This window comes from Mobula hypostoma, chromosome 9 (assembly GCF_963921235.1).
Source record: "Mobula hypostoma chromosome 9, sMobHyp1.1, whole genome shotgun sequence".
In the NCBI taxonomy this organism is placed as follows: Eukaryota; Metazoa; Chordata; class Chondrichthyes; order Myliobatiformes; family Myliobatidae; genus Mobula; species Mobula hypostoma.
Window position 1 is genome coordinate 6,924,912 of NC_086105.1, and position 16,959 is coordinate 6,941,870.

Below are 16,959 nucleotides of genomic sequence, written 5' to 3' on the forward strand. Positions count from 1 at the left end.
GGACAGGCGTTAAATCTCCCGCATTTTCCATCGGTTAGTGATTGAGGGTTTCTCAAAGGAAAAAGAGTCCCTTCGTTCGTGCCAAAAAGGGAAAACGTACGGCAACGTGTTGGAGGTCCATTACTGACAGGGAAGTGTGAGTGTACCGTGCACCTGTGGGAGGCATCACGCCACAGCTGCCGCGAGTGGATCCCGCTGTTACCCTCACTGGCAGCCGCCGAAAGCGGAACAGTTCTCGCGAGAGTTCAATCAGGCGCTCGCGCGCTTGAACGGAAAGTGGGTTTAGAATTTCGGGAGCAGATTCGAAATAAAATGGTTCAACTGCCGGAGGGTCCCGGTTTCCATGGTAACCGGGCCTAATCTGCCTCCTTCAGTTTACAGCCCAGTTCTTGCCGACTAGGACGCGCTTTCACTGCAGAAAGCTGTGAGGTCTTTATAACTAAGCCGAGGAGACGGTAAGCGCCGGAGACGAAGCGACTCCTGTGCTTCGAGCTTGGGTTTCCAGTCCGAACGAAATCGATTAGATCCGCGCCTAGACTGGCCGGGATTGAATTCGTGATCGGGGCCAGAGGTGAGACTAAAGCGGGAGCTCTGCGTGAGTGATACCATCGGTGTAATCATTGCGAAATTGCTGTAGCACGCTGAGAGTTGTAACTTGTGGTGTATGGAGGAAAGGAAGCACACCACATGTTACAGAAACCGCTGAAAGCCCCCTCCCTTCATTCCCGGTTCAGGGGTAAGCTGTCACTCCTAGAATTCAGAATCAGGTTTAATATTGTGAAATTTGTTGTTTTGCAGCAACAGCACATTGCATTATGTAATAATAACTAACATCCTGTCATTAAATTAAAATGTTTTTATGCAACTTACATTTCTCCGCATAGGTCATGTAACTTTTTTTCTCTAATTAAAAATATACGTCCTCTAGTTTTATAAACACTGAGCTTTTCTGGGGCATTGAAATTTGAAGGGATTCTCCTTTGGAATGAAGGCATTTCTTCTCATTGTTTCTGAAGGCTGTCGATAACCTAGATAGTGGAATCAGGCAAGCCCTGTAGGAACTATGTACATTTATATGAGATAATTCCTTCATTTTTCTAAGACTCCAGAACGGACGCTGCATAACGAATGGCGTTGGACAAACTGAGTGCCTATGGAAAGCTGTTTCAGGTAGAGGACCTTTTATCATCACTTTAACAGAAAACTCATTGTGTAGTAGGACAGGGAAAGGCCAGGATCGAAGGGGGAGGAGGAGGCTGGCTGAGTTGGCTCGACTGGAAGCTGGCTGTGTTTTGCTTGATGCGTGAATGTGGTTTGGAACCTGTTGAGGGAAAGAGAGTGGGGAAGGAACGGAAATTGCTGGGAGGGGGTCATGTGGGTCCAGTAATGGCGGACAAGATAAGAGGCGGGGTTGAGGGAAAGAGAGTGGAGAAGGAGAGGGATAGAGACTTGGGACCAGAGGTAGGCAGCTGGGGAGAGGTGGATTATTGTTAAGGGAGAAATAAAGGGACTGAGGAGGTAGTGAGGGGTCGGATGAATAAAAACCAAGACAAAGGGAATAAAAGAATAAGAAATGATCAGTGGAGAAAGCTCTGAAAGTGAGGAAGATGAACAAGCTCAGAGAGGAGGTGTTGTCATAATTAGGTTTAATGAGAAGGCTCAGGGACATATGAAGAAAATTAACCCGTTTGTGCTAACAACAACTCTGACAAATAAGATAGGGGAAATAGTATTTGCAAAAGTCCTTAATGATGGCAACTTATTGGTAAGATGTGCGAATGAGGAACAACTTGAGAAAGCACTCAAGCTAAAAGAGATAGGAAAATGCAAGGTGGAATACACTGGGAGGGTGGGAGCACAAAACAGTGGTTGTAAAGGAGTGATCACGGGGATACCAATGAGTATAAATATGGAGGAGATAAAGAGGAATATCAAAGGAGGGAAAGTAATGAATGTTCAAAGACTGAAAACAACAAAGGAGGGAGTGAAAAAGGAAAGTGAATCAGTATTGATTGAATTTGAAGAAGAAAGAGTGCCAAGGAAGGTGTTCCTGGGTTTCATGAGTTACCCAGTAAGGGTGTATGTGCCAAAGCCACTGAGGTGCTATAATTGTCAAAGGTGGACACGTGGCTAAAAACTGTAAAAGGCAGAGGAGATGTGCTAGATGTGGGGGTGATCATGAATATGGAAAGTGCGGAACAGGAGTTCAACCAAAATGCTGCAATTGTGGAGGAGCTCATAATGTTGCATATAGTGGGTGTGAGGTTGTCAGACGGGAGACTAAAATTCAAGAAATAAGAGTGAAAAGAAAGATCACTTATGCAGAAGCTGTAAGAATGTCAAGAGAACAGAATAATGCTCCTAATGAACAGGGAGCAACAGGGATACGAGAGATGCAACAAAGAATAAATGACAGGATTTATGTAGACAAAAAGGCTCTAGTAATATTCATTGCAGGAGTGATGTAAAGTCAAAAAGTGACAAAATTCAGCTGGTGGTAAAAGCAGCAGTAAACCATTTAGGGTTAGTAGGACTGACATGGGAGGAAGTGAGGGAGAACCTCAGTAATCAGTCAAGCCAGGAAGTGTCATGTGTTGGTTAATACTAATTATGGTGATTCTTTTACAATGGAATGCAAGGAGCTTACTGGCCAATAGCCAGGAATTCAAGCACTTTATTAAAGAAATGGTTGTAAAACCAGATGTAGTGTGTATTCAGGAAACTTGGTTAAAACCAACTTTAGACTTTGTGGTATATGGGTATACAGTGATAAGGAAAGATAGAAATCTCGGTGGAGGAGGGGGTTGTGCTATGTTAATCAAACAGGGTATACCATATAGGGTACTGGGAAAAGGAGATGATCAGGAATACATAGTGGTGGAAGTGTGGGAGAGAGGGGAGGGAGTGGTTATAATTAACTACTACAATCCATGTAAAAGGTTGGATTTGGACAGCCCATTAAAGATACAAGGACAAAACAGACATAAAGTAGTGTGGTGTGCAGATTTCAATGCTCATAGCACAATATGGGGGGATCAGATTACAGATCCAAATGGAAAGGTAATTGAAGATTTGATGGAAGAAAGGGATTTGGTGTGTATGAATGATGGTAGTGGCATAAGGATAGATATAACAACAGGAACTGAGTCAGTGTTAGATATTACGTTAGTGTCTAATACCTTGGCTGGCATTAGTAACTGGGGAGTTTGGACTGCTTCAACAGTAGGCAGTGATCACTACCCAGTTTTGTGTTCAGTGGGTGAAAGAGTTGAAGTAAGACCAGGTGGCGGAACCCCAAAGTGGGTGTTTGAAAAAGCTGATTGGGGTAAGTTCCAGAAGTTGAGTGAAGAAGGGTTGACAAAGATTGATATTTCTGGAAATGTAGATGAATTAAACAGTCAGGTGACTTCAGCAATTATCATGGCAGCAGAAGGATCTATACCTAGGAGTAAAAATAGGATGAATAGAAAACTGGTACCATGGTGGACAGAGGAATGTTGTCAGGCTGTAAAAAACAGAAATAGAGCATTCAGGCTAGTTAAAAGAACCCATAATATGCAGCATTTGGTTCAATATAAGAAAGCACAGGCAGTGGTGAGAAGAACTATACGTCAAGCTAAAAGGGCAAGTTGGAGGAGTTTTTGCGACAAGGTAGGAAGAACAACACCTGTGGGAGAGATATGGGGAATGATTAAGAGGATGGGAGGAGATAGAAGGGAATGGGAATATCCAGTAATGATATCTGAGGAGGAAACTGCGGTCTCCAGTAGGGATAAGGCTGAGGTCATGGCCAAGTCATTTGTACTGATACACAGTTCAGAAAATTTGTCTGAAGCAGGGAGAAGAAGAAGGGAAAGAATAATGAGCTAACACCCAGGTGTGTTAAGCAGGAGGGAAGGAACAGATGATATAATTGATGATCCATTTACATTAGCAGAAATGGTGAGAGCAATAAAGAGATCGAGACCAACCTCCCCAGGGAAAGATCTGATATGCTCTGTGATGCTAAAAAATCTAGGAGAAGGAGCGCTCTTGAAGTTGCTGCATTTTTATAACAGAGTGTGGGAGGAGGGAAGATTACCAAGTGCATGGAAAGAAGCAGTAGTAATTCCAATAAGGAAGCCTGGCAAGGATCTGTCAAAACCCACTAGCTACAGACCAATTGCATTAACATCAAGTATATGTAAGATAATGGAAAGGATGATAACAGAAAGGTTATCATATGAGCTTGAGAAAAGGGGAATGCTGGCAAGTTATCAGAGTGGTTTTAGAAAGGGAAGGAATTCCATGGACTCAGTGATTATGTTAGAGACTGAAATAAGGAAGGCCCAGGCAAATAGAGAGTCAGTAGTGGCAGTGTTCTTTGACATTGAAAGAGCCTATGATATGATGTGGAAGGAAGGATTATTAATTAAACTGCACAAGATGGGGGTTGGTGGGAGAGTTTTTAATTGGATTAAAGATTTTTTGTTTGGTAGAAAAATTCAAGTTCGGATTGGATCAGAATTATCAAAACAGTACATAGTGGAAAATGGCACACCTCAAGGTAGTGTGATTAGCCCGTTACTTTTCATCATTATGATCAATGATGTCTTCACAAAGGTACCAGTGGATATAGGTAGGTCACTGTTTGCGGATGATGGGGCCTTGTGGAAAAGAGGCAGGAACATGGACCATATAATCAGGAAACTATACGAAGCAATTGATGAAGTGGTGGAGTGGGGTTATGATTGGGGATGTCGATTTTCAGTAGACAAAACTCAAACTGTATTTTTTACCAGGAAAAGGGTTGAGGTAGGGAAGAAGTTAAGGGTGTATGGGGTTGAATTAGAAAGGGTTGCATCATTTAAATTTCTGGGAGTTATATTTGATTCACGATTAACATGGGCAGACCATATCAGGAAAGTTGAGGAGAAATGTAAAAAAGTAATAAATGTGATGAGATGTTTGACTGGTAGGGAATGGGGAGCAAGTTGTTCAGCTTTGAAGAGAATGTATGTGGCTTTAGTAAGATCTGTATTGGATTATGGAAATATAGTATATGGATCAGCAGCTAGGTCTCTTATAAGGAAACTGGATGTGATTCAGGCTCAGGCCTTGAGAGTGTGCAGTGGGGCTTTTAAAACGTCACCAGTGTCAGCCCTACAGGTAGAAATGGGAATAATGCCTTTGGAACTAAGAAGGATGCAACTGATGGCAAACTACTGGGCTAACTTGCACGGGCACAATGATTCTCACCCTACTAAAGGAGTGTTGCAGGAGTGCTGGGAAAATGGGAGGTTTCAGAGGGATACCTTTAGTCGGGTAGGGAATGATATCGCGAAAAGAATGTGGAGTATTTGATCTGAGGATAAGTCCTTCAGTAGTTTATCCGGTTGTAGCTCCATGGAAGCTTGTATGGCCTGACATGGACTGGCATTTGTTAGAGGTAAAAAGGAAAGAAAAATATAAAACAGACTTGGTACATGCATTTAACTGTCATGTGTTGGAGAAGTATAGTGATTATACTCACATTTATACAGATGGTGCGAAGGAACCTGAAACAGGAGTGACAGGGTTTGGGGTGGTAATACCAGCAAAAGAAATTGGAATCAGCAGAAGAACATCTAATAAGTTAGGGGTGTTTACAGTGGAGATGCTGGCAGTGTTGGTTGCGTTGCAATGGGTGCAGAAAGCCAGACAAGCCAAAGCATTGATATGTTCAGATTCATCCTCAGTTCTAGCAAGTTTAAGGTCTTTTCACACAAACAGTCGGCAAGATGTACTTTATGAAGTCCTTCAGTTAGTTACAAGAATTGCAAATCAGGGAGGTCAGGTAAAATTTCTATGGGTTCCAGCGCATGTTGGGGTGAAGGGGAATGACAGGGTGGATGAGTTGGCAAAGAGGGCGTTAAAGAACGAAAATGTGGAAATGCACATTAGTATCAGTAAAGCAGAGGTTAAGTGTGTAATCTGGGAAAAAGTCAACCGAATGTGGCAAGAAAGATGGGACAGAGAGGGGAAAGGGAGGCATTTATATCAAATACAAAAGAGTGTTGCAGTTACCAGGGTAGGTAATGGAAACAGAAGAGAGGAAATTGTGTGGACTAGGTTAAGGCTGGGGCACTGTGCATTAAACAAAACATTGAAAATGATGGGGAAACACCAGACAGGATTGTGTGAGGAATGTCAGGAAGAGGAGTCAGTCGAACATGTAGTTTTGTGTTGCAGCAAGTATGGGATACAGAGAGAGATGATGAGAAATAAATTAAGGGAGTTGGGGATGCAGGAATTCACATTAAAAGGGTTGCTGGGCATGGGTGAGAGAGCACAAGTCTGGGTATTTTTAGCGTTTTTAAGGGGTACAGGGGTTTTTTTATAGAATATGATGAATAAACAGGAATAGGATACTAGGATGGTCAAAGATGGGAGGGTGAAGTGTAGGTTTGTGTGTGTGTGTGTGTGTGTGTGTGTGTGCGCGCGCAATTGGGTGAAGGGATTTAGAATGTATGTCTAGTGCACATTCTGGAGCAGAGGGTGGCGGCAATGCACCATTAAGCTGGATGCCAACTGCCATAAAACAAGATACAGACGGACAGACAGTAGTAGAACAGGTGAGGGAGGGCAGTGGATTGAACACCTGAAATATCTACAATGGGATGAAACGATAAATGTAGACATTAAGGGGCAGTTCTCTATAATTTGCTACTGCACTCTAGGAAATATAAACAGAAATTGCTGGAAATGTTGAACAAGCAGCTTGGGGCTTACCTACAGGAAAAGAAAATGTTAACATTTCAAGTTGAAGGTCCATTGTCTCTACTCCTAAAGAAAGAGAATGAGTTTGTGAAGCTGAAGTCTGATACAGCAAAGCCATGGGTATAACCTGTATACGAGATTATCCGCCAGTGAGTGAATGGGACCAATTAGAGAGAGAGCAAACACAAACGAAAGAATGTAGGAGTAGCAAGATGTAGAACAGGGAAGATATATTTGCTTGACAGCTCAGGCTGGACGTGACTTCCATTTGCAGAGGGAGAAAGCAAGTTGTCTGAATTCAATATTTCTCTCCTTCCTGGTGCTGAGAAAGGGTCATTGACCTGAAAAGTTAACTCTGTTAAGTTTTTTTCCCCTTGATTTTTATTCATAGCGTTGTACTGCTGCTGCAAAGACAACAAATTTTGCAATTTATACCAGTGATATTAGTCTGATTCTGCTACAGATACATGGTTCACAGAAAGTGGAGTCACAGTTAGACAGGAAAAGGAAGAAGGCCTTCATAAGTCAGTATGTCAGTGTCATTTATTATTTATTTATTGAGATACAGGCAGAATGCCATCCCACCCAGCGTTCTCCCGAATTAATCCTACCCAGATCACGGGGCAATTTACAAGGACGAATTTGAGTATGTAAGTTAGGGGATCTTGTTTTGAGTTTTTAACAGGATTATGGTGAGGCCAAACTTGACCTGATGAAGGGTCTTGGCCCAAAATGTCAACTGTTTATTCATTTTCGTAGATGCTGCCGGATTTGCCGAGTTCCTCCAGCATTTTGTGTGTATCAACATGGGGTTTTGTGTTCATTTTGATCATCCTGCTACAGGAAAGATGTTACTAAACTGTAAAGATTGAGAAAAATTAACAAAGAAGTGGCCAAGACTTCAGGGACTGAGCTATGGGAAACGGTTGGAGAGACTGGGACTTTATTCCTTAGTGCATAGGCGACAGAGGTTATAGAGATGTGTATAAAAATCAAGAAGGACATAGACACAACAACATACATCAAAGTTGCTGGTGAACGCAGCAGGCCAGGCGGCATCTCTAAGAAGAAGTACAGTCGACGTTTCAGGCCGAGACCCTTCGTCAGGACTAACTGAAGGAAGAGCTCGTTTTTCACGGATTTCAGAGCAAGTTTATTAAAGTGCATATATGTCATCAATTACAACCCTGAGATTCATTTTCTTGTGGGCATTTACAGCAAATAGAAAAATACAAACAGAATAATAATAAATAAATAAGCAATAAATATTGAAAGCATGAGATGAAGGGTCCTTGACAGTGAGTCCATAGGTTGTGGAAACAGTTCAGTGAAGGGGCAAATGAAGCTGAGTGAAGCTATCCCCTCTGTTTCAAGAGCCTGATGGTTGAGGGGTAATTGTTCCTGAACCTGGTGTTGTGAGTGCTGAGACTCCTGTACCTTTTTTGTGATGACAGCAGCGAGAAGAGAACATGTTCTGGGAGGGTGGGGTCCCTGATGATGGGTGCTGCTTTCCTGTGACAGCACTTTTGTGTAGATGGTGCTCAATAGTGTGATAGTGTGAAATAGCTTTACCCATGATGTACTGTGCGACGACTACTTGTAGGATTTTCCGTTCAAGGGCATTGGTGTTTCCATACCCGGCTGTGATGCAGCCAGTCAATATACTCTCCACCACACACCTATGGAACTTTGTCAAAGATGGCAAGCTTAATCTTAACAAACTTCTAAGAAAGTAGAGGTGCTGTAGGAAAGTAGTGTTGGGGAGAGGTGAAAGAGAGGGTATAGGTTTAAGGTAAGAGGAGAAAAGAAGTGTAGGATTCCCTCCCACCTCCTCTCAAACTTCACCCTACACATGCTTCCATTTCCCATTCCCACAACTCCAGACAAGCACCTTTGAGCTCAATGCCATCAGGCAGTGGTCAACACAGAGCATCCTACAAACACTGCAGGAGGAGTCGATAGACACCATGAGGTGAGTCCCCAAGCAGACTGTCCAGACCATCTGGCAGAATGCTTTATCATCACACCTCACCAACAGGCGCCAAGACTTCTGCCTGGCGGTGAAAGTGGCCCTCCCAGCCAGATCCTTCCTGCATACTCAGAGCATCATCTCAAAGACCCACTGTCCACTGGATGACTGTAGTGGGGAAGAGACAGTAACTTGCCTCTTTGCAAACTGCGGGTTTGCAGAGAAGGTTTAGAGTAAGATGAAAGGGGCTATGTTACTTTTCATCCCAAGCAACTGCATGATAGAGAACCCTCTGATCTGCAGGCTGTTTCAAGAGAGAGACACACACACAGACAAATCTCAGGTGCTGCTGGCAGATCATCAACTTGGTGAAAGATGCTTGTTAGTCATCCCAAAACGTGTTGGTCTGCCACCATATGGAGATGTACGTATTGGAATGCTGCCAACTGGCATATTCCAGGCTGCAGGAGTACGTACTGAGGAAAGGCACTGAAGCTTGGTTGGGAAGGGCCTCAGTGAGTGTTTGTCTAGGGGAGAGGGTGGGTGGAGAAAACCCCTCAATTATTGTAATATTTATTATTAAAACCCCAGAGTGCCACATGACAGCCTGGAATGCAATGGCCAAGTATGTAAATAATGGAAAGGCATGGAATGGTTTATTCTTGTAAATTATGAATCTCCTCTCACCCTTATCTTACACTCCCTCCTCCCCCCTGTTCCCAGTTCCCCCTCCCCTACCTTCACCCCCGTTTTGCACCGTTGCCCCCTCCACCCCCGTTGCCTGATCCTCGTCTCTCCTGCGTGTATTTTGTTTGTGGAGCCTTTTGCTATTGTGTTCGGGCATGTCCGGGCAAAGCCCGGTGAGTCAGCAGGAACAAACACTGTCTTTGCTCGGGCATGTTCGCACAGCCTGGTGAGGCTCCGCCTGAACATGTCTCCTCCCACATCTTCCAGTTTAAATGGGACGCCGGGAGCGCTTTAAACGGAGGTGTATCTCGTCGCTGTGGTTAAGGTATTTACAGCTATTTTGAATCTATTTGCTTTTGAAGATGTATGAAGGACAATTGTTGGTTTAGGAGCACTTCTGAAGAAATGGCGACAAACAGCTCTACGTTCTGCCTCGGCACTTCGCAAGATCAAATGCTGTCTTCAGAGCACGAAAGTCAGGTATTTTCTTTTGGTTTCGTAGATACCGTTTAAAAAAAAAGCCTCGAAAAATGTTTCAACTTTTTTTTAGTTGCGTACTTATTAAGAACATGTTGTCGTCTTTCTTCTTCCTTAAAAACGTTTTAGGTGAAGCCCAAGCCGCTTTTGCTTAAACTGCTGCGGTTTGCAGGTGCGCAGAATGAAACCTTTACAGTGAAGGAGGTTAGTCTACGATTCAGTGATGCATTGATAAGTTAACTCATGAGTTATGAAGCCACAACAGACTGCAGGTGCTGTAATCTGGTGCAAAACACAAACTGTTAAAGGAACTCTGGGTCATGCAACCCTCAACCATTTCCCTGCCTCCACAGATGATGCCAGCCCTGCTGAGTTCCTCCAACAGTTTTTTTTAAGCTTATTACTTGTACCTAAACTACAACTGTGCAATGTATCTAAAGTCGGAGTCACCCGAGTCAGATTTTCAGGTGAATTCCACACGCAAGTTCCCTGACGGTAATATTAAAAGCTTCAGCATTAATAATTTGCAAACACATACGGTTTAGGTCACTCTCTTACAGGAAAGACATTGCCAAGCTAAGAGAGGGTGCAGAGGAGATTACAAGGATGCTGTATTGACTTTTCGGGGCCTGAGTTGTAGGGATAGGTTGGACACGGCTGGATATTTAGTCCTCGGAGCGTAGGAGAATGAGACTTGACCTGATGGAAGTTTATAAAGTCATGAGGAGTATGGATAAGGTGCTAGTCATCGTCTTTTCCCCAGGGTTGGAGGGTCCAAAACTAGAGGGCACAGATACGAGATCAGAGTGAGGAGAGATGTAAGAGAGATCAGAGAGGTAACTTCTGTGTAACTTTACACAAATGGTAGTGAGTACCTGAACAGAATTGCAACATAATGTGGATTCCTACACAGAGAGGGAATGGTTTGGAGGTTTATTGGCTGAATGCGGGTAACTGGGACTAGCCAAGAGAATGCTGTGGTTGGCATGGACCAGGTGGGCTGAATGGCCTGTTTCCATGCTGTATAACTCTATGACTCTAATGTCAGCCAAAGTGTAGGCTTGCATTTGAGTCAAAATGTCAGATACAGGATCCTAGTTTCAAAGTTTATTGCACAGTCTTAGGTGAGATGTGAAACAGCAAACATTTCAGATTACTAACTGTTCATGAGAACTGAGAAAAATAAAAGAACATGGGATATAGAAAAAGAGAGGAATGGAAAGAAAAAAATAAAAGTGACCGAGTTCAAGAATAAAGGGTAGAAGTGCACGGCAAAAACGGTGGAAGTGGAATGTAATGAAAAAAATGAGGGGGATATTTAATAACAGCAAAATATTAAGACCATAACAAATAGCAGAAGTAGGCCATATTGTCTGTAATGTGCCTAATGAGGTTGTGTTAAGCTTACACAGTCTATATTGGGCAATGTACAAAGCTGCAGGCCAGCTAGAATGATGCAAAGAATTAAATGACATGTGATTGGAAATTTGTGATGATTGTCTAGAGCAGGTGTAAGAGTCACAAACCTAGCTTCCTTATGAGCTACACACATCAAAGTTGCTGGTGAACGCAGCAGGCCAGACAGCATCTCTAGGAAGAGGTACAGCCGACATTTCGGGCTGAGACCCTTTGTCAGGACTAACTGAAAGAAGAGCTAGTAAGAGATTTGAGAGGGGGAGGGGGAGATCGAAAATGATAGGAGAAGACAGGAGGGGGAGGGATGGAGCCAAGAGCTGGAAAATTGATTGGCAAAAGGGATATGAGAGGATCACGGGACAGGAGGCCCAGGGAGAAAGAAAAGAGGCGGGGGGGGAACCCCAGAGGATGGGCAAGGAGTATAGTCAGAGGGACAGAGGGAGAAAAAGGAGAGAGAGAGAGAGAGAGAAAGAATGTGTGTATATAACTAAATAACAGATGGGGTACGAGGGGATATATAAATATACCCCCTCCCCCTCGTGTCTTCTCCTATCATTTTGGATCTCCCCCTCCCCCTCCCACTTTCAAATCTTTTACTAGCTCTCCTTTCAGTTAGTCCTGACGAAGGGTCTCGGCCCGAAACGTTGACTGTCCCTCTTCCTAGAGATGCTGCCTGGCCTGCTGCGTTCACCAGCAACTTTGATGTGTGTTGCTTGAATTTCCAGCATCTGCAGAATTCCTCGTGTTTGCGTTCCTTATGAGTTGACCATTTCAGTGTCTTGCTTCACAGAACTTCCTTTTTAAAATATTTCCTCCTACTTATTAACGTTAAAGCATTATATGACAGTGAAACGAGCCATTTGGCCCAACATCCACACTGACCTGCCATATTAATACCATTTCCCAGTACTTGACCCATTGCTTTCCATATAGTTCAGTGATGGGGTAAATGAAGTTGAGTGAAGTTATCCCCTTTGGTCCAAGAGCCTGATGGTTGAGGGGTAATAACTGTTCCTGAACCTGGTGTTGTGAGTGCTGAGACTCCTGTACCTTTTTCCTGATGACAGCAGCGAGAAGAGAGCATGTTCTGGGTGGGTGGGGTCCCTGATGATGGCTGCTGCTTTCCTGTGACAGCACTCTGGTGTAGATGGCGCTCAATAGTGTGGAGGGCTTTACCCATGATGTAGTGTGCGACTACTTTTTGTAGGATTTTCCATTCAAGGGCATTGGTGTTTCCATACCCGGCTGTGATGCAGCCTGTCGATATACTCTTCACCACCATTTGGCCCAACATCCACACTGACCTGCCATATTAATACCATTTCCCAGTACTTGACCCATTGTTTTCCATACCTTAGCAATTCAGGTATTTATCCATACATTTAACTGCTGTCAGCAACTGAGCTTGAATCTCTTTCATAGGAAGTGTATTCCAGCTGCTTGTCACTTTCTGGATAAAAGGGGTACTCTTTGTATCAGCTCTAAATCTCTTCTCATGCCCTAAATCTACATACCCCAGTTTTTGCTAACTGATTTGGTGAAAAGTTTCTTGTTGACCCTACTTATATTCATTTTCTATACCACAGTCCTCTTACCTCCATCACTTTGGGAGAACAGACTTAGTTTCTCCATTCCTTCCTCATAACTGAACTGTTCCACACTAAGCAATATTCTGGCAAATCTCCCCCACAACATTTGCAGTGCTGGCACATCTTTTCTCTAGTGTGGTGACCAGAATTGCATGCAGTACTCTTGCTGAGGTTTCACCAAAGTTTTATACACATAGGACAGTACAGCACAGGAATAGGCCTTTCAGCCCATCTAGTCCATGCTGAAACAATTTAAACTGCCTACTCCCATTGACCTGCATCTGGACCATAGCCCTCCATATCCCTGCTATACATGTACCTATCAAACTTCTCTTAAACATTGAATTCAAGCTTCCATGCATCACTTGTGCTGGCAGCTCATTCCACACTCTCACAACCCTCTGAATGAAAAAGGTTCCTTAAACTTCTCACCTTTTACCCTTAAACCATGACCTCTGGTTATAGTAACACCCAGCCTCAGTGGAAAAAGCTTGCTTGTGTATACACTATCTATACCCTTCATAATTTGGTATACCTCTATCAAATCTCCTCTCAATCTTCTATGTTCTAAAGAAAACAGTCTTAACCTGTTCAATCTTTCCTTATAACTCAGGTCCTTCAGATTAGACAACGTCCTTGGAAATTTTCTCTGTACTCTTTTAATGTTATTTACATCTTTCCTGTAGGTAGGTGACCAAAAATGCAAACGATGTTGCTAATTAGGCCTCACCAATGTCTTATACAACCTCAACATAACATCCCATCTGACATGCTCAGTACATTGACATATGAAGGCTAATGGGCCAAATGCTTTCTTTATGATCTTATCTACCTGTGATGCTACTTTCAACGTATTATAGAACTGTATTCCCAGATCCCTTTGTTCAGCCCATTTATTCCAGCTGATGCAGATCTACTGACATCTACTATAAGCCTACAGACTCTCACAGCTACCTGGACTATTCCTCTTCCCACCCTGTCTCTTGCAAAAATGCCATCCTCTTCTCGCAATTCCTCCGTCTCCGCCGCATCTGCTCTCAGGATGAGGCCTTTCATTCCAGGACGAAGGAGATGTCTTCCTTTCTTAAAGAAAGGGGCTTCCCTTCCTCCACCATCAACTCTGCTCTCAAACACATCTCTCCCATTTCACGCACATCTGCTCTCACCCCATCCTCCCGCCACCCCACGAGGGATAGGGTTCCACTTGTCCTTACCTACCACCCCACCAGCCTCCAGGTCCAACATATAATTCTCCGTAACTTCCGCACCACCTCCAACGAGATCTCACCACCAAGCACATCTTTCCCTCCCCCCCCTTTCTGCTTTCCGCAGGGATCGCTCCCTACACGACTCACTTGTCCATTCGTTCCCTTCCCACCAATCTCCCTCCCAGCACTTATCCTTGTAAAAGGAACAAGTGCTACATATGCCGTTACACTTCCTCCCTCACCACCATTCAGGGCCCCAGACAGTCCTTCCAGGTGAGGTGACACTTCATCTGTGAGCCGGCTGGGGCGATATACTGCGTCTAGTGCTCCCGGTGCAGCCTTCTATATATTGGTGAGACCCGACGCAGGCTGGGAGACCGTTTCGCTGAACACCTACGCTCTGTCCGCCAGAGAGGGCAGGATCTCCCAGTGGCCACACATTTTAATGCCACGTCCCATTCCCATTTTGATATGTCTATCCACGGCCTCCTCTACTGTAAAGGTGAAGCCACACTCAGGTTGGAGGAACGACACCTTATATTCCGTCTGGGTAGCCTCCAACCTGATGGCATGAATATTGACTTCTCTAACTTCTGTTAATGCCCCTCCTCCTCTTCACACACCATCCTTTAATATATTTTTTATTTTTTCCCCCTTTTTTTTTCTCTCTCTACTTTTTCTCCCTCTGTCCCTCTCACTATAACTCCTTGCCTGCTCTCCGCTCTCCGGGTTCCTCTTTCCCACTTCTCTCTCTCCCCAGGCTTCCCGTCCCGTGATCCTCTCCCTTCTCCAGTCTGGTATCCCTTTTGCCAATCAACTTTCCAGCTCTTAGATCCACCCCTCCCCTCCTGTCTTCTCCTATCATTTCGGATCTCCCCCTCCCCCTCCTACTTTCAAATCTCCTACTATTTCTTCTTTCAGTTAGTCCTGATGAAGGGTCCTGGCCTGAAACATCGACTGTACATCTTCATATAGAAGCTGCCTGGCCTGCTGCGTTCCACCAGTATTTTTTGTGTGTGTTGCTTGAATTTCCAGCATCTACAGATTTCCTCATGTCTGCCTTTCTTTCATCCTCTTTCCTTGAAAAGCTCTAAAAGATTGGTTATCATGCACGAAACCATGCAGCCTATCCTTAATCAGTACATGTCTATCCAAATACTTTTATATCTAGTCCCTTCCCTGAATGCCTTCCAGTAACTTTCCTACAACTGATGTCAGACTAAATGGCCTATAATTTCCTGATTTCTGTTTAGTCTTTTTTAAACAGCGGAACAACATTGGCTATCCTCCAATCTTCTGGTACTTCTCCTGTCACTAAGGATGTTTTAAATATTGCTAAGGCCCCGGTAATTTCTGCACTTAACTCTTGTGGGGTCTGAGGGAACGCCTTGTCATTGTAATTCTTGTATACAATAAGTACCTCATTTGATCCCTATACATGCCTATACCTGCTATCCAGGGCCTCAGTATCTTTTGAAAATCAAGGTTCCCTACTCTTGTTATTTTTACCTTTTATTCTGATAGGTACATACTAGGTTTGTACTCTCAAAATTTTGTCTTCTGAAGAACTCCCGCTTTCCCACTGCACCTTTGCCAGAAAACAGCCTGTCCCAATCCACACTTGCCAGGTCAGTTCTAATACCATCAAAATTGTTCTGTCGCCAATTTAGAATCTTAACCCACAGGCCAAACCTATCTTTTTGGATATTTACTTTGAAACTAATGGCTTTGTGGTCACTGGATGCAAAGTGCTCCCCTACACAATCTACTGTCACCTGCCCTGTCTCATTCCCTAATAGCAGATTCAGTATCACATGCTCTCTCATTGAGACTTCTACGTACTGATGAAGGATACTGTCCTAACCACATTTGGCAAGCTCGATCCCAACTAGACCTTTTACAGTGTGAGATTCCCTGTCAATTTGTGGAAAGTTAAAATTGCCTATTATTATAACCTTATGCTTCTTGCAACAATCTGCGATTTCTTTACAAGATTGTTCCTATAAATCCATAGGACTGTTGGGTGGTCTGTAATATAGCCCCAATAACATGGTCGTACCTTTCTTATTTCTCAGTTGCACCCACTAGTTTTCCAGTCTGTCCTGACAGAGTACTGCTGGGGACATTTTCCCTCACTAGAAATGCCACTCCGTCTCCTTTAATCCCTCCCACTCTGTCACATCTAAAACAACAGAACGCCGGAATATTGAGCTGCCAATCCTGCCTCTCCTGCAACTAAGTCTCTAATGGCTACAAAGTCATAGTTCCAGGTGTTTGTCCATACCCTGAGCTCACCCGCCTTTCCCACAGGACTTTTTGCATTGAAATATACGCAGCTCAGGATACTAGTTGCGCCATGCTCAACCTTTTAATTCCTGACTTCGTTTGAGGTCTTACCACATTTGCCTCCACAACCCCTCCACTAACTGTTCTGGTACTCTGGTTCCCATCCCCCTGCAACTTTAGTTAACAAACCTTCCTGCTAGGATATTAGTCTCCCTCCAGTTCAGGTGTAAACCTTCCTTTCTGTACAGGTCCACCTTCCTTGGAAGAGAGCCCAATGATCCAAAATCTTATGCCCTTCCTCCTACACCAACTCCTTAGCCACATATTAAATTGTATAATCTTCCTCATTCTGGCCTCATTAGCATGTGCACAGGTAGCAATTTTGAGACCACAATCCTGGAGGTCCTGCCCTTTAACTTAGCACCCAACTCCCTGAACTCCCTATGCACAACCTTTTCACTCGTCCTACCCATGTTATTGGTACCGACATGCACCATGAACTCTGGCTGTTCACCCTCCCTCTCAAGAATGCTGAGGACTCTATATGAGATGTCCCAGATGGCAACATACCATCCGGGAATTATGTTCT

At 43.9% G+C, this 16,959-nt stretch overlaps 1 protein-coding gene across 8 annotated transcripts in view; it reads left to right on the plus strand.

Moving 5' to 3' along the window:
* Positions 1-265: 265 nt before the first annotated feature.
* The window catches only part of mdm2 (MDM2 proto-oncogene), a 54,404-nt gene continuing 37,710 nt past the window's right edge, over positions 266-16,959 (plus strand). For 2 of the 8 annotated variants that reach the window (XM_063057678.1, XM_063057684.1), the window contains exons 1-3: positions 7,211-7,388; positions 9,757-9,874; positions 10,001-10,075. In XM_063057678.1, coding sequence (XP_062913748.1) covers positions 7,312-7,388; positions 9,757-9,874; positions 10,001-10,075 — 270 coding nt within the window. In that variant the 5' untranslated portion in view covers positions 7,211-7,311. Of the gene's footprint in view, positions 572-599; positions 737-1,102; positions 1,171-7,210; positions 7,389-9,756; positions 9,875-10,000; positions 10,076-16,959 lie in introns of those variants that run through there. The other 6 variants (XM_063057679.1, XM_063057680.1, XM_063057681.1 and 3 more) reach the window with 6 other exon arrangements.